General features: G+C 38.5%; 2 protein-coding genes, 1 long non-coding RNA gene and 1 other non-coding gene across 4 annotated transcripts; 3 read left to right on the top strand and 1 right to left on the bottom strand.

Moving 5' to 3' along the window:
• Nucleotides 1–442: 442 nt before the first annotated feature.
• LOC127129196 (uncharacterized) lies at nucleotides 443–1,207 on the top strand. Its single transcript, XR_007806215.1, has 2 exons — nucleotides 443–725; nucleotides 866–1,207. It is a non-coding gene; the product is annotated as an uncharacterized LOC127129196 (long non-coding RNA).
• Nucleotides 1,208–8,764: 7,557 nt separating this feature from the next.
• LOC127134098 (small nucleolar RNA R71) lies at nucleotides 8,765–8,871 on the bottom strand. The gene has a single exon (XR_007807868.1). It is a non-coding gene; the product is annotated as a small nucleolar RNA R71 (small nucleolar RNA).
• Nucleotides 8,872–12,581: 3,710 nt separating this feature from the next.
• On the top strand, nucleotides 12,582–13,433 carry LOC127130976 (uncharacterized). The gene has a single exon (XM_051059926.1). The coding sequence runs from the start codon at nucleotides 12,582–12,584 to the stop codon at nucleotides 13,431–13,433; it is 852 nt and encodes a 283-aa protein (XP_050915883.1).
• Nucleotides 13,434–16,513: 3,080 nt separating this feature from the next.
• Nucleotides 16,514–19,571, top strand: LOC127130975 (uncharacterized). The gene is made up of 3 exons (XM_051059924.1): nucleotides 16,514–16,764; nucleotides 17,455–18,263; nucleotides 19,177–19,571. Exons 1-3 carry the CDS (start codon nucleotides 16,514–16,516, stop codon nucleotides 19,569–19,571), a joined length of 1,455 nt encoding a protein of 484 aa, XP_050915881.1.
• Nucleotides 19,572–23,310: the final 3,739 nt, after the last annotated feature.

Here is a 23,310-nt window from a genome sequence, read left to right as displayed (position 1 = left end):
ATATATATATATATATATATATATATATATATATATATATATATATATATTCAAGTACATTCAAGTGGCTTTTAAGTGTATATATCAACAAAATTATTAGGTGTGTAAAACAAATTGATCATAAATATAAAAGAAGTTTCACTTTTTCTTTTGACAGAGAATTAAATGTCTAAGTTGTCATACTACAAAAGTTTGTGATTTTCTTCTATAGTATCTTAAAATAAATTAGTCTTCTACTATCTACCTATCAAAAAATAATTGCATGTTGTTACTCATTTATCCTTTCACTTTAACAATTTTACTCACACTTTTGGATAAATCGATAATTAACAAATGTTTCTATTAAAAAACTTCGATACCCTCTCTTTTGATTACACGTGTCAGTATCTAATTAGTTAAGACACTCAAAATGTTTTTCCCATCAAAACACTTTCACCAATTTTATACTTTCGCAATAAAAACTTGTCTCTCTCTTTCTCTCAACAGTCGCACCCTATTTTCTCCATATCTCCTTGGTTCTTCTATCTCTTTCTTTCCACATCACTCACCATCAACACACACGAGATCTCTGTTAAGATATGTTCCTCATTCCTTCAAACAACACTTTGCATTTCAAGCTTCAATCATTCTTAAGTTTAAAGTTCTAAGATTTCTTCTATGATTTGTATCTCAGTTTACATTTTAAGATTTTCCGAACAAAGACATCTAAACATGGCATATTTAAGGTTCGTTGATGTAACTATGTTTTTGTTTCTTCAAGATTGTTGTTTGCTTGTTTAACACAAAACCATAAAAGTTCCCCGTTAATCAAACACAAAACCCTAAAAGTTATGTTCTTTACCATTTTCTCTATGTGGGTTTGTAGGATTTTGTGTAGTTTGCAACAATGGTTCGAGTAATGTGCGACATTGAAGAACACACTTGTTCTGTTTGTAAGCAAGGTTGCAAGGCGAAAGATATGTTGAAGAAGATGTTGGTGTTTTGAGAAAGGAGGTTAGGAGATTGGAGGGTAAAGTTTTAGGGCTTAGCACGGTGTTGGAAAATCAAACTAAAGAATTATATGAACTTAAAGATGGGGTATTTTCCAATTTCTAGAATATTTTATTTTTGGGTATTTTCCAATTCTTACTCCATACCATTGATGTCTAGTCTGATTTGAAAAAAATTAGAGTTTTCGAAAAAGAAAGTTATGAAAATAATTAAGGTACACCACTTAGAGATCGAAGACATCGAACAGGAACACGAGTTAAAAGATCAAAATGATTGAGCACAAGGAAGAACTAAGACATTGTCTTGTCCAAGTTGTTCTGAAACCTTAAATTGAAAAAGTTCGTCTTAATCTTGATTGAAGGCAGTGCTCGGAAGTAATACTCAAAGAACAATCGAGCAAAAAATGCATGACCTTCTTCTGCCTAAAGAAGTTTTATTTTCCTTCATTCTTACCAGTTCATTTCTTTTTATAATGATAATAAGAAGTGTAGCGGGGTATTCGTTACCTTTAGATTTATTGACTAAATTAAAAGTAAGCATACAATTCGAGTCGTCGCCGCACTTCTATTTATCCAAAGGAAAGGTTAGAAAGCGAACAAAAACCAAGAAGTTTTATTACAATCAAAAACTAATAAAAATGTCAGAGATCTAGGTAAGGGGGTTGGTTATGCAATGGGAAGGTTTTAAGCATCCAAAACATCCTTAGTACTCTATGGGATCCCTTTTTGCAAATGTGTATTGTAGGTTGGTATTTGTGAAAAATATTTGTGCAAACATGATTGGGGAGATGAGAAAAAGAATATATATTATTTACAATTTTGTTGTTTGAATGGATGAACCCATTGCCTACGTACCATCACAAAGGTAGGATCAAAACCTCGTAGTTCGAGGTAAAAATCTCAAATAAGTTGGTGAATTGATTTGTCAAAAGCCTTAAGGTCTTTTGTTATCAAAGGGAGAAAACTCAACCTAAACCGACAATCCACCATGTGAGGAGGGCTTCAACATACTAGTGAGGGATCCACCCTATAATAAGTATGGAAGACTTATAGTCCAATCACTAAGGATAAGGTGAGGTTTACATCAACCACTATGATAACTCAAACCTAGGGTTAATGTTCATGAAAAAGTTTTTAACAAAAGTGGTCATTGGAACCACAAAAATCATTTGAAGTGAGTTGTATTTACCAATTAGAAGTATTCACAAAATAAGGTCAAAGTATGAATTAAGTTCACTTACAATGAGTATTAATGAAAAGAGTTTGAAAAATCAAAGGCATAAGGCCTAGGTTTCTAATTTTGAAAACAATGTCAATGTTTGCACAAAATGAGTTTGGCTTGGGTTAGAGTGGAGAGAAGAAGAGAAGGGCTAGTCTTAAACATGCAAAGATGAGAGAAGAGATAAAAACCCTTGGAGTTCCTTTCTTGAGATCATAAAGATGATTCAAGATGCTCATTTCCTTTGCACTTAGCAAGAAATAAGCAATCACAACATTTAAACATTCAAGCTCCTAGGATCTTCCATTTGACTTGTTTCTCTTAACTTGGATGCTTATGACAATGGTCCTTCTAACTATCTCAAGTTTGGAATCCCTATCACACAAGAACAAACAATCAAAAAGTTCACAATGCAAATAAGAGAAATGGACAAAGAATGAGTTTAGATTAGGGGTCCTTTGAAGTCAACTTTCAAGATTTAGCATTCTAAAGGCATGAGGCCTAGTTGCTCTTCAACAAAATTAGCATTCTAAAGGCATGAGGCCTAGTTGCTCTTGAACTCCATTAAGCATAGGTGAGGTCCTAATTCTAAGTCATTTCTCCTTTTTGCATTGGGTTTACACAAAAAAAGATAAAACAAGCACAAGGCAATAATATATTTACACAATAATGTGCTCAAGTGAGCAAAAGGAAAATATCATAAACATAAACATGAGCTCAAACGAGCAAAAGGAAAAAACAATATGAATAAATGGGCAAGAAATTAAATTGCATTAAAGTAGATTGCAAGAATTAAATGCTTGAATTAAAAGTTAGTAATTAGTAATTAGTGTTAGTGTGCCATAAGGCAATTTAGCGATATGTTAAGCAATCGTAAGTGGACTAACATAGTAGTCACACCTATCTGAGGCCGGTAAATAAAGCTATAGGCAAATAAACACAAGTTAGGGATCATGACTAGTAAGCCAATCTCCTACAACTTACCATGCCAAAAGAAAAGAAGAATGACCTTGTATGGATTTTAGGTTTTTTGCTTGACCAAGAAGCAACCTATCTTGGACACAAAGCAATTCACTTGATCTTTGATCAAGTTGAATTTGATTTGGATCAAAGAAGATTAAGCCTCTCATATGTCAAGGCTAACCACAAATCATTAACTCATTGGTCAAAAGAAAAAGAAGAAGAAAAGAGATGAAGATGAAATGTACAAAATGAAAATTCAAATGACATAACCAAAGCACAATGGTCAAATATGAATGGAATCAACATCAATCAATGGCAAACAGAAGTGAAATGAAGATTAGAAGTCAAGAAAAGTCAAACATATTTTTGGTATTTTTTGAAATTAAAATAATACATAAAATAAAATGAATAAAGCATTGTCAAACTTCAAATTCAATTCAAATCAACTTGGATAAGTCCAATTGAATCATCATAAGTCTAACATGGTCAAACAAAGTTTGACAAATTTTCTCAATATTTTTTGAAAACATAAACTATTTTAAAACAATTAAAAATCAAGAAAAATAACACAAATGAATTAAAATCTCAAATAAATCTCAAATCAATTAAGAAATTAATGAGAATATTTTTCATAGATTTATCATGATCCAAATGTGTTAAGAAAATATTTTTGGAATTTTTGAATATCAAAAAGTATTTAAAATGAATTAAAAACTATTAAAAACAAAATAATTCACAAAAAATATTAAATGGAATCACAAAAATAATTAAAAATCAGATAATGAAACTAGATTTTAAGAGAAAAATTTTGCAATTGGTCCCATATTTTTGTGATTCCAAATAAAAGAGTTATAAATTTTCTAAAATAAATGGAATAAAAAGAAAATAAAACAGAAATTAAAAAAATAGAAAAAATCAGGAGCGCATTATTCAGCTTCATTAATTGACGTGGACAATCAAGTGGTCCAGAAGCGCGCGCACATGGTGATCATGAGTCAATTGCATCACACCACGAATTAAAAAAAGTCAAATAAAACAAAGGCTGAGATTATATCATAGGAGTCAGATCCAAAGGCCAAGGAAGTTCCACGTGGGGACGGTGGTGGAAACCACCGTCTTCTCCGATGAGCAAACAGAAACCGGCCACCAGTTGCAGGTTTTGCAACCTCAACCAAACTACACATGCCTTATACCAAATTAAAGCTGGGGGGATGTACATCACCCCTGTAACCTTGGATTGTTCTCAAGATCTCTATGTAAGGAGAAATCTGAGATGGAAAATTCAGGTGCTCAATCTGAAATGCATCAATTCATGAAATTAAAGTCACCATTGGCTTGCCTCTCACACGAAGACTTCAGAGAACCAAACAAACACAAGAAAATCACATCATATATGGAGATTCAGATCAAAACAGTTGAGATGTAAACCTTTGAAGTGCAGCTTTGATAAGCACGATCCAACCAAACTCTTGCTTGCAGCGTGTTCTTGAGGTATGGTATGAGTGCAAGGCTAAGGAATAAGTGTTGAAGATCAACTGATTTTGTTGAAATTCAAACTTGAAAAGAGAAATGAAAATTCAAAATTCCTCTAGTGTGGTTGGGATTCAATTTCTGCAGAGTTTCAGGTTGATTCAAGGATGAGAAATGAATGAAGCATGGCATATATTTATAGTTGAAGCTGCAAGGAATGAGGTGCCAAAACCGTGTGCATGAAGCTTTGGGTCCTCCATGCATGGGCCTGTACAGGAGCATGTGAGGCCCAAAAGTTGATGGTTTTGCAAGCTGATAGCATGATGAATTGATTTGGACGTGTGGTTTGCATTACAATTGCTTGTGCATGAAGTTTCATCATGAAATGCATAAATGGTCACAAATGTTCCTCTCTTCGAAAGTCATACATATAAATTCCAAACATAGGCATGTGGGTAATGGTTGGAAAGGTATTGACATGAGGAACAAAAGCTATGTTGGACAAAAATCCATTTAGAGTTTGGAAATTTATGAAAATTGGTCATGAAGTTTGATGTACAAAACATGCCTTTGAAAAATTTGTCAAAAGTGACCAACTTCAAGCCCTTCTGTTTCAATGTTGTAAGACTCAAATGGAAAAACCTCCAACATCAAAGTTGTAGATACTTTCAATATGATCAATTTGGAATTAAATTTTGAATCATTTGTATTTTTGATGAGAAAGTTATGTGCACTTAAAGTTGGACTTTTTCAAGATTCAATGGCTTTGGTCCAAAGTGACCTATAATGTTTTGTATTATCACATGTGCTTCTTTTACGATTATGAACTTTTGTCCAACATAAAATTTTAAGTAGACATCTTAAGATTTCTAATGAAATTGGTCTCACCTCAAAATCATAAAAAATAAAGGAGTTAGGTCTTTGGAAAGTTGACCCAAAATTAGGGTTTCAATCAAAATGACCTATAACGTTTTGAAATGAATGATGACCTTACAAGTTTCAAATGAATTTTTGATAAACATAAAAGTTGTTCATATGGTTCTTAAGAACATTTTTTATCTTGGGGTCATCTTCATTTGACAAACACTAGGGAGACAGAGACTCTGGGGAAAAATAGGGTAAAATTGCGTGAGCAGGTCACGACTTGAAAACTTACTGGGAGACACAAAGGGATTCCATGAAAATAAATCAATGGAAAGACTCGAGCTGACGCCAAGATGCATGTATTGGGAAATATGCCAATACAGCAAAATTATCCACAAAGGATACTTCGGATAAAAATCCGGACTCAGGTGGGGATGTTCACAAAGGACTCAGCGGAGAAAGAAACAACAAGATATTACCAACATACTGGGTAATAAACTCAAAGAGATACATGTTATCAAAACACCGGTATAAGGGTGTGAGAAAAACACGCTCAGGGAGAAAGAATATCTAAGACCGGTATAAGGGTGAGAGATATGAATCATCCAAAAATCTGAGGAAAACCTAAAAGGCGTACTTCAACTCAGGAAAATCTGACTCCACGGGGGACAACAAGTTATAATAGGGAGCAGAAGGAAGGAACACCAGGGATACCGGTTACTGGGCATATAATAGGTGACCGACCAGGCGTGAATTGGGAACATATCCAAGACACCCATCATCCGGAAAGGAGGGATGAAAAAGAAAACTCGATTTACAGGATGGGTATTCGATTTCACGAGGAAATACGAATCTTACTCAACTGGGGAAGAACAAAGACTTCGACTGAAGAGCGCATGAGATATATTATCTATTACCGTCAGAACATAGATAACATACTTGCATGGAAGATTATCCATAACCGGTTACTGGGTTAATAAAGGATAGATCGACCGAAAAGAAATGACATCAGGATATCGGCTACTGGGTATAAAATGATGACCAATCCAAAGGAGAAACAATCACTACCAAACAAAAGGGTAAATGAAAGATGACTCGCTGGGGATACATTGACAAGAGCGATGATCCCAGAGATATATCACCGGTTACTGGGTGGTATACTTAAAAACGAAGGAATATCAATATCGAAAATTGGATAAAGATAACCAACAAAGATAACCCTAAAAATCAGCATTTTGCACTTGTGGCTCCCACTGTGGCTGGCGCCATGGGTCCAGCCATGACATTTCATAGCTCAACTTCCCTCAACTGCCACTTTTCCCACTATCTCCATTTGGGCGCCACACTTTACTCTTATGGCAGGCGCCATGGTGTTGTGGCGGGCGCCACAAGAAGAAAGCTTTTCCCTCCCAATTTCAAACTGAAGGGCATCCTTGTCATTTCCATTATTTTCCTTGCCTATAAATAGAGACTCGTTTTCATTTGTTTAATCATCCAAACTTAGAGCAAACTTAGTTTCACTTAGGCATATATTCATTATTTTAAAAGTGGTAATCGTTTCACATCGAGGTGTTGCCACAATTGTGCAATCGAGTCCGTGATCGAGTTTGTAATCGAGTTTGGAGCACTTTGGAAGGAAGTTAATCCTGCCGCCATTTTCATTTTCGTTTCGCATTTTATTCAATCCTCCAATTGGAGCAGGTTTTTATTACTTTGCCTTTATCTATTTATTTCCCGCACTGTCTTTACTTTTATTTATTTCTCGCACCCGCACTACTTTCATTTATTTCTCGCACTCGCACTACTTTTATTTATTTCTCGCACTCACACTACTTTTATTTATTTCTCGCACTCGCACTACTTTTATTTACTTTCCGCACTCGCACTACTTTCATTTAAATTAAAATGAACTTTTACTTTACCATGTCTAACTAAACCTATAAAGGTTAGAATGTAAGAATCGTAATTGAACCGATAATCCGTACAATTGTTCGTAGAAACACTTAAGAGATATTTTGACTTTCAACTTAAGTTTTCCCGCACTTAATTTTTGTTGGGTAAGATTGAAAGCCGTCCAACGTCCTTTTAAACTTAGTTGTTTTTAACTATTTCAAATACAGCGAAAGTGCTTTGTTTAGTTCATTAGGAGTTTTTAACTTCAGAAGAAAAGTGATTTTAAAACTATTTTCGGACGCGTTTATAAGTTTAGAGTCTGGTTCGTGAGAACCTCTTTTGGTTAAGAAATCCAGGTTAAAATACTTTTCAACTTAGTCAAGATACTATATTTCTTAAAAATAGGTTTACTACTCTAACGCAATGCGCGCCTTTTTATAAGTGACAATAAGAGGGTTTGATTAGGGAGTACAACTCGGTTCTGAATACGCGAAAGCGACAGTTCCAGTTAAATTGGTTCTTTTCAAAGTAGGAAACACTGCCCATAAGTAGTTCTATTAGCAAGTACTTGGATTATTAATTGATTATGTGAATTACATTCGAGTCTGTCTTTATCAATTAAATTTTATTTAATACTTTATTTTTCATTGTACACTCTTAAAACCCCTATTTCGATTACCTTAGATAAACACCGTAATAATAGATAACGATAGATTGACACTTGGTCTCTGTGGATTCGACAATCTTTTATATTACTCTGACGCGTTCGTATACTTGCGAAAAGCACGCATCAAGTTTTTGGCGCCGTTGCCGGGGACCAATTTCGTCAAATTTCGTACCCTGTTGTTATATCGTTTAGAATTAGGTTATTACCCGCCGGTCAATGCGAAGAACTCGCAGCATCAGAAGCTTAGTATACCCTCTGGCGGAACCTGAACGTTACGCTCGCGAATGTTTATTCTTCCATAGAATTAGGAGAGCTATGGCCGAAGGTCAAAACCAAAGACCTCTTAAGGATTTCGCCCAACCATCCAACGAAGAACCTAGTTCTAGTATAGTAAACCCAACCATCCCAACTAATAATTTCGAACTTAAACCCTCCCTGTTGCAACTAGTGCAACAAAGACAATTCGCAGGTCTCGTTACTGAGAACCCAAACCAATATTTAAAAATCTTTCTCCAATTAGCAGACACCTTTAAAACCAATGGAGCTTCTCCTGAGGCAATCCGTTTAAGATTATTCCCTTTTTCCCTCAGAGATAAATCCCTATCATGGTTAGATTCCCTTCCACCCAATTCCATTACGACTTGGGATAACCTTAGAAGAGTATTCCTTTCTAGATACTTTCCCCCAAGTAAGACCGCCGTTCTTCGAAACCATATAACCAGATTTACCCAGAACCAAGGAAAATCGATGTTCGAAGCTTGGGAGAGATATAAAGAGCTGTTAAGAGCATGCCCACATCATGGTCTAGAAAATTGGTTAATCATTCATACCTTCTATAATGGACTTCACTATAACACTAAGATGACCATCGACGCTGTCGCAGGCGGTGCGCTGATGAACAAACCTTATCCTGAAGCTAGTGCCCTCATCGAAGATATGGCTCAAAACCATCAATCATGGGGAATCGAACGAGCGAAAGTTGAGAAGAAGGAAGCCCAAGGAGGAGTACATGAACTAAGCTCTATAAACATGATGCAAGCTAAAATGGACGCATTAGCCCTCAATGTCGAGCATATGTGCATAAACCTGAATACTGCAACCGCAATTTTGTCGGATTGTGAGATATGTGGAACCAAAGGACACCAATCTGTATAATGCAGTCTATTAAACGAAACCCACTCTGAGCAAGTGAACTACACCCAAGGGAACCCATATTCGAATACATATAACCCTGGATGGAGGAATCACCCGAATTTCTCCTATAAGAACAATAACCTATCCAAAATAATGCACCTCCGAGACAAACAGGTTACCAAGCCCCAAGACCAAATCAACCTATGCAACCTGTACCACCAAAGCCGAGCCTTGAGAAAATTATGGAAAATTTTATCACTGCTCAAACCCAACAAAATAAAGAGTTCATGAACCAAAATATTCACGTTAATGAACTGATTACCCAGTTAGGAACCAAGGTTGACCAAATAGTTACTCATACTAAGATGCTTGAAACCCAGATCTCTCAGGTAGCTTTAAACCAAGCCCCCCAGACTACACCTGGAGGACAGTTCCCTAGACAACCTCAACAGAATCCGAGAGGACAAGCCAATGCCATTACCCTACAAAGTGGGAACGCTTATGATGAGCCACCAAACCCAAGATTGAGTGAACCCGAAACTTCTAAGGAATATACCGAACCCACAGACAAAGTAAAGGAACCAGAGGAATCTGAAAACCAGGAAAGTCAAGAAAAAGGAGAAGAACCTAAAGATAAAACTTATGTACCACCCCCGCCATATAAACCACCGATACCATATCCGCAAAGACTCAAACAAACCCAGATCAATAACCAGTATCAGAAATTTATTAAGGTTATAGAAAAACTTCACGTAGAAATCCCTTTCACATAAGCCATCACCCAAATACCTTCTTATGCAAAATTTCTCAAAGACATGCTTACCAACAAACGTAGACTCGACGATCCGAAGCCCTTGGAATGCAATTCTATTTCCAAGAATAGAGCTTATACTTTCGAAATTTCTTATGGCACCTGTGATGGGAGACGCATGTTATGCCTTAGATATCATTGATGAGTGCGTTAGGGAATTAGTACAAGAAGAAATTATAAAAACAATTAAGTTGCCATCAACTCTCATACTGGAAGATGATGACTTTAGGAAACCCTACATCGATGATAACCTTTACGAATATTTATCCCTGTTAGCTGGGGATTTCGACAGACAGTTAAAGGTCTTTGGAAATATTAAGTTCTGAGAATAAGCAAAAGGTGAATATGACGAAGCTGTTTAAATTCTCTTTTTGGATAAGCAATTATTTACTGTCGAAGCTTGGAACTTAAAAGATCTTGGGTTTTCATAAAGCTCTCTTCGACATGGTCATTCACAGAGTCGAAGCTTCAAGCGGAAGTATTTGAAATTGAAACAAAGTCGTTTCGTCAGACCAACACATGGAAATGTCTAAGATATGCAACGCTTGGGAACGGCGAACGTGGCAGTCATATATGTAAAGGCCGTTAGGGTCAAATTACTATAAATAGGGGTCTTAGTTTTAGATTCAAAAGGTGTTCAAACAGATATACAGAAATTCACAAAATACACTCGAAGTACCGGAGCGAGAAAAAAGAGTTTTTACGCTGAAAATGTATGTATGAAGAACACCATAAGTTTCATTCATGTTCTATTTTTCATACCAATTGTTTAAATTAAAGTATTTTACTGTCTCTTTATCTGTCGAATTGTCCTTACTTTTCAGTAGTTTATCATCACTTTTATTTCTGCATTTACATTTCTCCAAAAGTCTTCATTTCCAGTACTTTCTAAAAGAACTTAAAGAATTTACTTCGAGTCATTTATCTTTACCTTTCCTAAGTCTTTTTGTTATCTTTAAACCGTTTACCACAAAATTAGCATCATTTACTTCGTTCATAAAGTCATAAGTTTCACTTAAAATCATTGTCTATACACTTTTCGTCATCCACAAATTAGAAACAAACGTAACTATGAGTCAAATCACCGTAATAATAATTCTTAAGACACGTGTCCTAGGATCAATCTAGTTGATCATGTGAGTTACCAAAAATATATAAATTTGGAAGACTAGCGGTTGTTTATCAGAAATCACTGGTAAACAAATTGGCACGCCCAGTGGGACAGTGTCAAAAGAATTGATGATTACAATAGTTGTTTTACAATTTGCAAAATTGTCGTTATTCTTTTGGTTTAAAAATTAGTGTTGTATGATCCTTAGAAGTGGCAGGATAGCCAACAATTCACAACCTATAACCAACAGAAAAAACGCAAAAAAGATGGTTAATACAACCAGTCAAGGGGAACAATTCTCCCCTCGGGGACCGAGCACAATCGGAGCGAATTCGATTAATGTATCCACTAAAATCCCTAATGCACAGGCCATACCAACGTCTGGATCCATGGCCTTGCATAATTCGACAGTAATGCCTATCATATCAGGCGCGGCAGAGACTCCTACAGTTTCAACCCCTAGGCCACCAGGATTCAAAAACTTTAGGCCTGTGAGAGATTACCCTTATGGAATGCCATCCACCGCCATGGCAGGGTTACAAAACAATTTTTCCATATATACTCAACCACATAATACGGTTATTTCTCCAATCCAAAATTCTGGATCTGGCATGAACCATGTAGGTCGAAATAGCCAATCACAAGGAATCCCCACCTTACTACCTACCCTTACAACGAATAATCAGGCAGCCTTTAGACAACAAATGGATGTCAGTAACCATGATATGGTAGGAATTCTGGCCAGAGAAATGAATACCATTTTCTCTCCTTTAATACAGAATGTGAATAGGACTAATACTGACAATGCCCAAATGTACCAACAATTGTCAGCACAGATGGGACGCATAGCAGACTTTCTAGGCGCCCCACAAACTGCTATTCGATGCAGGCCAAACCAGGTTATAATCCAGGGAGAAGAACCAACGATAGATCAGGTTCGACCACAAAGGCAAGCCCCTGACGAAAGAGTCATAGGGGCAAGATTGGAACAACAGCCAATTCGACGAGAAGTCCCTGAAGAACAACCTAGGAGAGTGATGATGGTTAATAGAGATCAGGACGCAGACGAAGTAGTTCATAGGGTCAGGCGGGAAAACATGATGGAAAATGACCTAACCAGTATGATAGAGAGAATCATGGCCCAGAATGGTCTAAACACAGGACTTCGACGGCCAAACTATTCTTCCCCTCTATCAGAATATGTCCTGCAAACAGAATTACCAAGGGGTTGTAAAATCCCTAAGTTCACCAAATTCTCAGGGGATACTAGTGAATCCACTATAGAGCATATAGTCAGATACATGACTGAGGCAGGGGAGTTGGCGAACAGTGAGAACTTGAGGATGAAATATTTCCCTAGTTCTTTAACAAAGAACGCCTTCACGTGATTTACGACTTTGCCACCAAATTCCATAGATGCTTGGCCCTAGTTAGAAAGATTGTTTCACGAACAATTCTATATGGGCCAAACTAAGATAAGCCTTAAGGAATTAGTCAGCATCAAGAGAAAATTCACCGAACCTATAGATGACTATCTGAATAGGTTTCGTTTGTTGAAATCTAGATGCTTTACAATAGTGCCTGAACACGAGTTGGTCGAAATGGCCGTTGGAGGTCTGGACTATTCCATCAGGAAAAAGTTAGATACCCAGCATCTAAGAGACATGGCCCAATTAGCAGATAGGGTTCGACAGGTCGAACGCTTAAAATCTGAAAAGGCCAGAGCAAATAAGAATTATAAGATAGAGAGGGTTGCTTATGTCGAATTCGAAGACAATGAGTCTGAAATTGCTAAAGACCCCTATGGTCTTGAGGAATTCGAAGTAGATTTGGCAGAATTAAAAGAAGCACCACCCTACGCCTGCAAATTACTTACACCGTCGAATAGCAGAAATCCTGTCGAAACTGAAAAGAACGATAGATTTCCCAAAAAGACTTACACATTTGATGTTACCAAATGTGACGAGATCTTCGATCTATTAGTGAAAGATGGCCAAATGATAGTGCCTCCTAATACCAAGATTCCTCCGTTAGAACAACGAAAGAAACGAGGTTTCTGTAAATATCACAGTTTTTTGGGCCATAAAACTTCACAATGCTTTCTTTTCAGGGATCTTATTCAGAACGCAATTAGAGATGGCCGCCTCAAGTTCGCCGACAAAGGGAAAAACCAAATGAAAGTTGATACTGATCCCCTTAACGTTGTTGAGACCAACTATGTTGAACCTGTCGAATTCAACATGGTTGACGTAAGGGAAGTGAAGGCTGTAAAAGCAACAGGAACTGGAGGCTACACGCTGGATGGAAAGTAGGCTACTGATGGCCTAATTAACGACGTTTCCTTTGGAATCTCTATCAAAGGTAAACAGGCTGCTAACGTCGAACCAAGGACCACTGAAGGTCTCAAAGGAAAAACAATTGAGGCTACTGAGGGCCTAAAAGCGAAGTTCGAAGCAATTTCAATCACTGATGGCGTCAGTCTAGGCGTCAACATGGTAGATCTGAAGCAACCCCCCCCCCCCCCCCCCCCCCCCCCCCCCCCCCCCCCCCCCCCGAAATGGAGGAAGTGGAGGAATGTTTGAAGATGGAGCAAGAAGGGATGAAGTTTGGCTATCCCAAAGCCAACGAAAGCCTACGTGAGTATCTCTGGAGATGTCACAAAAAGAATGCTGACATGTTGTTGTGCCCAAGATGCAGCATCAGGATATCTCGAAGGGTGGCTGAGGATTACGAGAGATGGCAACGAACAAAGACAGAGAGAAACTGGAGGAAAGAAAGTCAATTGCAAAAGGTGTATCCCACACCAGGAGAAAGCCTTCTGGGTTTCATTGTGCGCTGCTACAAATATGAAACGGAATGTTTGATGTGTCCCAGGTGTGGGGCAGTGTACAACTGGGGATTGGCCGAAGCATTCGAAAGACTCCCATATGACCAAGGTTGGGACAGACATGGAGAAAATCCAAACATGTATAGCTTCGACAAGAGGGGAGCACCTAGGAGGCCAGATAGCCCGCACCCAAGGGCGAAGAAAGTCATGTTTAAATTGCCAGTAGAAGTCCCTGAGGACAAGTGGACTCAGGCGGGACCAAAGAAAGGAAAGTGAAGGAGTTTCGAAGATGGAGGAAGAACCGCGTGGGCGTACAAAAAACAATTTCAGGCGTCCAAAAGAGAGGCTATCAGGCTAGAAAATTACAAAGGGAAGAACCTTATGTCGAGATCCCAATGGAGAAGGCACCAAAGGATGAGGAAAGCAGAAAGAGAAATGAATCTAAAAGAAACGGGAGAATCCAGCAGCGTTAAGAATCCCCCAAATATCATGGATTCGACCAAACCACCCATAGGAAGAAAGTTATTTCCAGATGAGAACATAACTCAGAAGGTTCAGAAGGAACAAGCGAAAGAAGAGGAAATGCTCACAGATGATTTCGAGTCTGACGGGGTGTCTTCCGTGAATATGAATTGTAACATGGTCTCAGTCTTGCCGTACGAGTATAACCAGGAAACAGAAGTCGAAGATAATGAGGAAGCGGACGCTGCGGAGATGGCGAAACATCAACTAGTGTGTTATTATGTTCTGAACAATGGTGTTGTCGAAGAACAAAACACTATGTTCGAAAGGCCACACCATAGGATGTAGAGTCACCTAAACCCCTATACATTAGGGCCAAAGTTAGACAGGTGGGAGTGAATAAAGTCTTGGTAGATGGGGGAGAAGTAGTAAATTTGATGCCCCAATTCATGTTGAAAAAGATAGGGATGTTCGACACTGATGTCAAGCCTCACAACATGGTGTTATCAAATTATGAAGGCAAGATAGGACAGACGCTGGGCGTCATACAAGTGGACTTAATTGTTGGGTCAATCACAATACCAACGATGTTTATGGTAATACCTGCAAAAGCAAACTACAACTTACTACTGGGGAGAGAATGGATACATGGAATAGGAGCGGTCCCTTCGACCATGCATCAAAAAATATCTATCTGGAGAGAAGATGTCGTGGTAGACAATGTCGAAGCCGACCAAAGCTACTTCAAGGCAGAAGTAAACCATGTGGATAAGAGAAATTTCGACAGGAACTTAGCACACATTAGACCATGTTATCCAGCAGAAGAAGGCTACGCCCCAAATAAAAATACCTTGTACTTCTTGACCCTCCACCCAAATGGCTTTCAGTGGGATGGGGAGATTATGGGAGACCCAGAAATAGGAGAATCATCTGAAATACGGCCAACAGGCTGGGATGAAGACCTGGACTATGACTGAGTCTTCTTTCTTCGATAAGATTTCAGCCTACATGGCTGAGAACAAAAGACAAGCGGCTCTGGAAGCCGAGATAACAAACATGGATAACAAAGCCACATATAGTGAAATCTGTAATGCAGGACCAGGGAAGTTCTTTAAACCAAAAACCCCTGACGAACAAGTACATGTGGAACCATCAGAACAGAGGTTGGACGCCATTTACGATGAAGAGCCTCTGGGATTTGAGAAAGATCCAGTAACGTCAAGTGCAAAGATGTTAGCGCAAGATCCTCTCGAAGAGACTGATCTCGGAGATGGAAGTGCAAAAAGAATTACCTACATCAGCGCTAAACTAGACCCCAAGTTGAAAGTGAGAGTTATTGAATTACTAAGGAAGAACAAAGATTGCTTCGCTTGGGATTACGACGAGATGCCTGGTTTGAAGAGAGACTTGGTCGAATTAAAGCTGCCTATCAAGGATGGCAAGAAGCCCATCAAGCAGACCCCAAGAAGATTCGCACCAGAAATCCTCACAAAGATCAAAAAAGAGGTCGAAAGACTTCTTCGTTACAATTTCATCAGGACCACAAGGTATGTCGATTGGATTGCTAATATTGTCCTTGTTATCAAGAAAAATGGATCTTTGCGAGTATGCATAGATTTTCGTGATCTAAATGCAACAACCCCTAAGGATGAGTATCCAATGCCTGTGGCAGAGATGTTGGTTGACTCAGTCGTAGGCCATGAGTATCTCAGCATGCTTGATGGATATTCTGGCTATAACCAGATTTTTATCGCAGAAGAAGATGTTTCTAAAACAACTTTTTGATGTCCAGGGGCAATAGGCACTTATGAATGGATAGTCATGCCTTTTGGCCTAAAAAACGTTGGGGTAACAGACCAGCGAGCAATGAATTCTATATTTCATGATTATATAAAAACATTCATGCAAGTATACATAGATGACATTGTAATAAAATCTACGTCAGATGAAGATCATCTATCCCATCTCAGCCAATCATTCGAAAGAATGAGAAAACATGGCTTAAAAATGAACCCTCTTAAGTGTGCATTCTTTGTGCAGGCTGGAGATTTTCTGGGCTTTGTGGTCCATAAAAAGGGGATAGATATCAATCAGAACAAGACGATGGCTATTATGGAGACCAAAGCACCATCAACCAAGAAAGAATTGCAATCATTATTAGGAAAGATAAACTTCCTGAGAAGATTCATCTCGAATTTAAGTGGTCAAACTCAAGCCTTCTCTCCCCTTCTGCGCCTGAAACAAGGGAAGTTTGAATGGAACGATGAACACCAAAAGGCATTCGACAAGATCAAGCATTATATGACGAATCCTCCTATCTTGGCACCACCATGTGGGAAAAAGGCTATGAGACTGTATATATCAGCTTCCAACACTACCATAGGTAGCATGTTGGCGCAAAAGAATGAAGATGGCGTCGAAAGAGCCATTTATTACCTTAGTAGGGTTTTAAATGATGCAGAAACTAGATACACTTCAATATAAAAGTTTTGTCTTTGTCTGCATTTCTCTTGTACTAAACTCAAATATTATATAAAGCCTGTTGATTTATACGTCTCTTCGCATTTTGATGTCATCAAGTATATGTTATCTAAGCCAATAATGCACAGTCGAATTGGCAAATGGGTGTTAGCGCTCACTGAATACTCTCTAACCTTTATGCCTTTAAAGGCAATGAAGGGACAAATAGTATCAAATTTTATTGTAGACCATGCACTAGTCGAAAATCCTCAATTTCAAGTTGAGTTGAAACCTTGGAAATTATTCTTCGACGGTTCCACTCATAAGAATGGAAGTGGGGTTGGGATAATGTTAATTTCTCCTGACAGAATTCCAACAAAACTCAAATATAGAATTGAAGGTCCCCTTTGTTCCAACAACGAAGCAGAATATGAAACCCTTATTGCAGGACTTGAGGCTTTGTTGGAATTGGGGGCAACTAGGGTCGAAATTAAAGGAGATTCAGAATTAGTAATCAAGCAACTGACGAGGGAGTACAAATGTATAAAAGAAAATTTGATTATGTACTTCGTCATAGCAAATAGGTTACTCAAAAAATTCGAATACGTCGACATAAAACATGTCCCTAGAATAAAAAACCAAGAGGCTAATGACTTAGCACAAATAGCCTCAGGGTATAGAATTTCAAAAGAAAAGCTAGAAGAACTTGTCGAAGTAAGAGGAAAGGCAATGGCTACTAGATTATCTCCGACAGATTTGGAAAGCACCCAGTTAGGATATGCTAACAAAGAGGAGTTCGAAGTTTTGGCCATTGATACCTTGATAGATACAGATTGGAGGAATCCAATTATTAATTATCTCAAGGACCCTTCGACAGACACAGAAAGAAAAACCAAGTACAGGGCTTTATCTTATGTATTGATAGGGAATGAGTTATTCAAGAAAACCCTTGAAGGGATCTTGTTGAAATGCTTAGGAGAAAGCGAAGCTTACTTGGCATTATCTAGTGTACATAGTGGAGCTTGTGGAGCACATCAGGCAGGCCATAAGATGAAATGGTTGCTTTTCAGATATGGAATGTATTGGCCCACCATGTTAAAATATTGTATAGAGTTTTCTAAGGGTTGCCAAGAATGTCAAATACATGCAGGAATTCAACATGCTCCTGCAAGTGAACTTCATACAATTATTAAGCCCTGGCCCTTCAGAGGTTGGGCATTAGATCTAATTGGGAAAATTAGACACAATTCATCCAAAGGTCAAAGATACATACTTGTAGGAATTGACTATTTCACTAAATGGGTTAAAGCGGTACCTTTAGTAAATGTGGATCAAGAAACTGTCATCGAATTCATTCAAAGGCAAATTTTATACAGATTTGGAATCCCAGAAAGTATAACAACAGATCAAGGATCCGTTTTTACTGGTCGAAAGATGCAAGAATTTGCAAAGGAAATGGGGTTCAAATTGTTAACATCCACACCCTATTATGCTCAAGCCAATGGGCAAGTTGAAGCAGCCAACAAAGTAATAATTGGGCTAATCAAAAAGCATGTAGGGAAAAAGCAAAAAAATTGGCACAAAACTTTAGACCAAGCACTCTGGGCTTGTCGAACCTCCCCTAAAGAAGCCACTAACACTACACCTTTCCAGCTTACATTTGGACATGATGTAGTACTACCTGTCGAAATCTACCTACAATCAGTAAGAATCCAAAGACAATGAGAAATTCCATCTGACTTATACTGGGAAATGATGATAAATGAGTTGGTGGATTTCGACGAAGAAAGGTTACAGGCGTTAGAAGTATTAAGAAGACAGAATGAGAGGGTAGCAAGGGCATACAATAAGAGGGTCAAAGGTAAAACCTTTACTATGAATGATTTAGTATGGAAAGTCATATTGCCTATGGATCGAAAGAATAAGGCATTAGGAAAATGGTCTCCACACTGAGAATGACCTTTTCGAATTCTAAAAGCCTTTTCAAACAATGCATACGAAATAGAGGAACTAGCAGAGGATCGAAGGAATTGACTATTTCACTAAATGGGTTGAAGCGGTACCTTTAGTAAATGTGGATCAAGAAACTGTCATCGAATTCATTCAAAGGAAAATTTTATACAGATTTGGAATCCCAGAAAGTATAACAACAGATCAAGGATCCGTTTTTACTGGTCGAAAGATGCAAGAATTTGCAAAGGAAATGGGGTTCAAATTGTTAACATCCACACCCTATTATGCTCAAGCCAATGGGCAAGTTGAAGCAGCCAACAAAGTAATAATTGGGCTAATCAAAAAGCATGTAGGGAAAAAGCAAAAAAATTGGCACAAAACTTTAGACCAAGCACTCTGGGCTTGTCGAACCTCCCCTAAAGAAGCCACTAACACTACACCTTTCCAGCTTACATTTGGACATGATGTAGTACTACCTGTCGAAATCTACCTACAATCAGTAAGAATCCAAAGACAAGGAGAAATTCCATCTGACTTATACTGGGAAATGATGATAAATGAGTTGGTGGATTTCGACGAAGAAAGGTTACAGGCGTTAGAAGTATTAAGAAGACAGGATGAGAGGGTAGCAAGGGCATACAATAAGAGGGTCAAAGGTAAAACCTTTACTATGAATGATTTAGTATGGAAAGTCATATTGCCTATGGATCGAAAGAATAAGGCATTAGGAAAATGGTCTCCACACTGAGAATGACCTTTTCGAATTCTAAAAGCCTTTTCAAACAATGCATACGAAATAGAGGAACTAGCAGAGGATCGAAGAATCCTAAAAGTAAATGGAAAGTACTTAAAGAAGTATAAACCATTTATGCACGAAGTTAGAATCATAATAGCATAGGGAGTAAAGAACTATCATGGCTAAAATGGTGAAGATATTTAAACTCAAAATATGTGCCAAAATGGTTTTCGTCTTAATCAAGTTACAAGTAAACAAAAGTCGAATAAAGCAAATACATGAGGAAATCAAAAAGGAATAGTGGCCCTCATCCGATCATATTTCTTTTTCGCCAAGCCAATCTTATACTGAACAGCCGCTTGAACTCCTCTGAGGCGTGCGATATCTTCGTTCATAGTCGTAGCTTTTTCGACATGGTCCACACTTTGCTTCGCCAGATCATCAGCTTCGGTACTATCCAAGCCTCGGATAGCAACCTGCTTTGCCTTAGCATCAGAAATCTTTTGCTGCAATTCTGCAATATGAGATTCCCAGAGGCGAATTGAAGCAGTGTAAGTATCGAACTCTGCTTGGGCTGATTTTCTGGAAGCAGTTAACTCCTCAAAAGCTTGTGAAGTTCGAAGGGCATTGTCAAACTCAATGGCTTGAGCTTTTTCAGTCGGTAGAAGCTTAGACTTGGCATCCACCTCCCTATGATATTCAGCACACACCTGGTCAATGAGGTTTTGAATATCAATAAGGGCTTCACCTACATCAGTGGGGCAAGCAGTGATGTTAATCTTGCTTATCAGCTTCTTTATGCTAAAGCTCTCCCCCGCATCATTCTTCAGTTCGTCAAGAAGATTTGTATCAAAAACTGCCTTCTTCGCTTGCTGAAGGAGTTCGTCTTGTGATGCTTCATTTGCACTAGCACCAGATTGGGTCGAAGCTCCAGAAATACTCTGCTCTGAAGAAGACTCTCTTTGAGCCATAATTAACCTCACATACTTGAGGGGATCATTTTGTTTTAAAGATCTTTTCTCCTCCTTAGTGAGTGGTATGGGCGAAGTCTGGGTAATGGATGGTCGAACTTTAGTGGGATTTGGGACCGTATCGACGATGGCATTACTAGTTCCAGTTTGATTTCCCTCAGTGTCAGCTTCTCCCACATCTATGTCTTCATCTTCTCGAAAATACCCCTCAATTTCATCGGAATCCTGATCGTCCTCATCAGCATCATTTGAAGGGAACACAACTCTAGCAGGAGAATCACTAGGAGTATTCTCAGAGTTTTCTTTCCCTGTTGAGTCCTTCTCGTCAACATGTTTCGAATCTTTTTTACCATCTTCACCAGGAGAAAAGGTTTCTTCTTCGTTTTGAGCGTTGTCTTTTTCAAGATTGTGAGCTCCAGTCGAAGAGCCTTCGTTTTGGATAGCACCGATGACTGTCGGAGGAGGAGATGGATTCATGCCGCTCGAAGGATCGCTTTGATTGGCAGTAGAAATAAGGGGAGTGGTTACTTTGTCCTGAAAATAAAATGTTAGATTGAAAATATGAATTTGTCGAACGATAGAACACTTAAGGTCGAAGTATACCTGTTGAACCTCTAGATCAGAGGCATTGCTTCCAATATGCTCCAGCACCAGAAGGCTGGGATGGAGTTTTCTTTGGAAGAGGAGGGAAAGTGTTGGTTTCGACACCTTGTTGTTGATTTGGTTGGAAAGGGGCAACTGTTGCCTTGTTTTTCTTCTGTTTTTTCTTGAGGGGAGTAGGAGGAGTATCCTCTTCATCATCTTCGACAAGAATGACATTGGCAGGAGGGGTTTTTCTTTTCTTGGGTGTCAAGGGAGGCTTTCCACTACCCTGAAGAAAGAAAATTATAAGTAATTAGAAAGAAATTCGAAAAGGACAGAGGTTATTTGATGTAATACCTTTGAACTCTTCTTCGTTTTTTCTGGAGCGGCGCCAGAAGGCATCCCCTGGCTGGAAGAGGTAGTTGGCCTGGAAGCAGTAGTCGAACTAGCCTTCGCCACAGGTTTTTCTTTCTTCACCACCTTCCTTTCGATAGCTAAAGAAGGATGTGAGTTATTCAAAACATGCAAATGGTTAAAAGGCTGGTAAAAAACGAAAAGGAGTTGTAAAACCAAGAAATCCAAACATTCCACACCTTCACATGTTTGGTAGCAACTACTCTTTTTGCAGGCTTTTGTTGGTCATTTTTTAGTATGTTAAAAATGTTCCCACATGTGAACCAATAAGGGTATGGGGAAAAAATGACAAAGCAAAATCTGCACTAGGTAACTTTGGAAATTTGGGTGGTTCGCACTCAAAGGCCAGGTCATATTTCAATTCGGGTTTTACATTTTTGAGAGATTTTCTTTTGGCGATCTGCTTTTCAAATTTTTCTTTTAAAGTTGGGGTTGCATAACCAACAGTTTCAACGATGTTCGTTGGGTTATAGACAGTTTCAAAGTACTTTTGGAATGCTTGGATTTCTGCAGAATGCGTAAGCTTACCCTTGGGGACATTTTCCTGCAAAGATGAAAAAGCCTTCGTTAGACGTTCTTTGATTTCATCAGTATTCTTGGAATAGAAGTCTGTCCACCAAGTGGTGAAACCGTTGGTGGAATAAAACGACGGTTGGAAGGCTATTAATTGAAATTCGGCAAAATTGGCATGGAATTCTTTGTGTACGGCAATGTCTCGAGCGCTCCATTCAGTTCCTGCACAGCAAATCTCGCGCTTTCGTTTGAATAAAGAGAAAGGTATCAGTTGACACAATCCAAATTTTCGAGAAAAAAAATTAGGTTGATAAGCCAACAGACATACATGACTCTTTACTGGCATAATCCTAGAGACAAGTAGTCTTGGGAGGAGAAAGGCACGCCATATGTCTTTGATCTCTGTGTTGGCATTTTTCACAGCGTCTTCGAGCGAGGCAGTAAACCAGGAAGGACCATGCGTTCGACTGGCAAAAGGAGCCATCGAAGGAAGGAAATGATGACGCTTCGAGAACATCAAAGTGTATTTGGTGAGGGAAGTTTGTAAGTTATCAACATCATCAGCTGGAGTCAGTCGAAGGAGTCTGGTGCCCTAAATACTTCGATTCATTATCTCTAAGGCATCTTCTTCGATGTTTCCTCGTGTTGGCAAAAAGGATTCGAAAGTGGCATTAAGCCACAATTGAAGAAGCCAATAAGGCCCAGATAGTAATAGGTTGGTGCCAGCTTTGTATTCTTTTAGCTTAGCACTAGCTGACCCTAGACTTTCGTATAAACTAGCCAATAAGAGTTCACTCAAACACACTCTTCGACCAGCATGCAATTGGTTAGCGAGCGTTAAAAATCTCTTAGCAACTTGTAGAGATTTGCAGCAAAAGAAGAATTTGGACAACCATAGACCTAAGAATGCTATATGTTCTATATCAGAAACTTCTTCCCCATCAGCGTGGTATAGGTTAATATAAGTACTAAATGAAGCGTTCTTAACATTAAAGTCAATCAAGTTTTTACACTCTTGGTAGGGGTCGAAGGTCTCTCCTGTCGGAGGAAGTCCAGCAATGGCAGCTACGTCGAAAAGTGTGAGAGTCATCATTCCACAAGGAAGATGAAAGGTGTTATAGGTACTATCCCAAAAATATAGGCTGGAGAGTAATAAAGGCTAACAGTAACTAAATCCCAGCTTCGACATTTGGATTAGGTCAAAAATACCCAATTCTTTCCAAAGTGAGGCTTTCTTCTTCTCAACTTTTGTTAACCAAGCGAGATAGGAT

Source organism: Lathyrus oleraceus, chromosome 3 (genome assembly GCF_024323335.1).
Source record: "Lathyrus oleraceus cultivar Zhongwan6 chromosome 3, CAAS_Psat_ZW6_1.0, whole genome shotgun sequence".
NCBI classification, from domain to species: Eukaryota; Viridiplantae; Streptophyta; class Magnoliopsida; order Fabales; family Fabaceae; genus Lathyrus; species Lathyrus oleraceus.
Note: the sequence above shows the minus strand (reverse complement) of the source record. Positions and strands in the feature narration are given on the sequence as shown.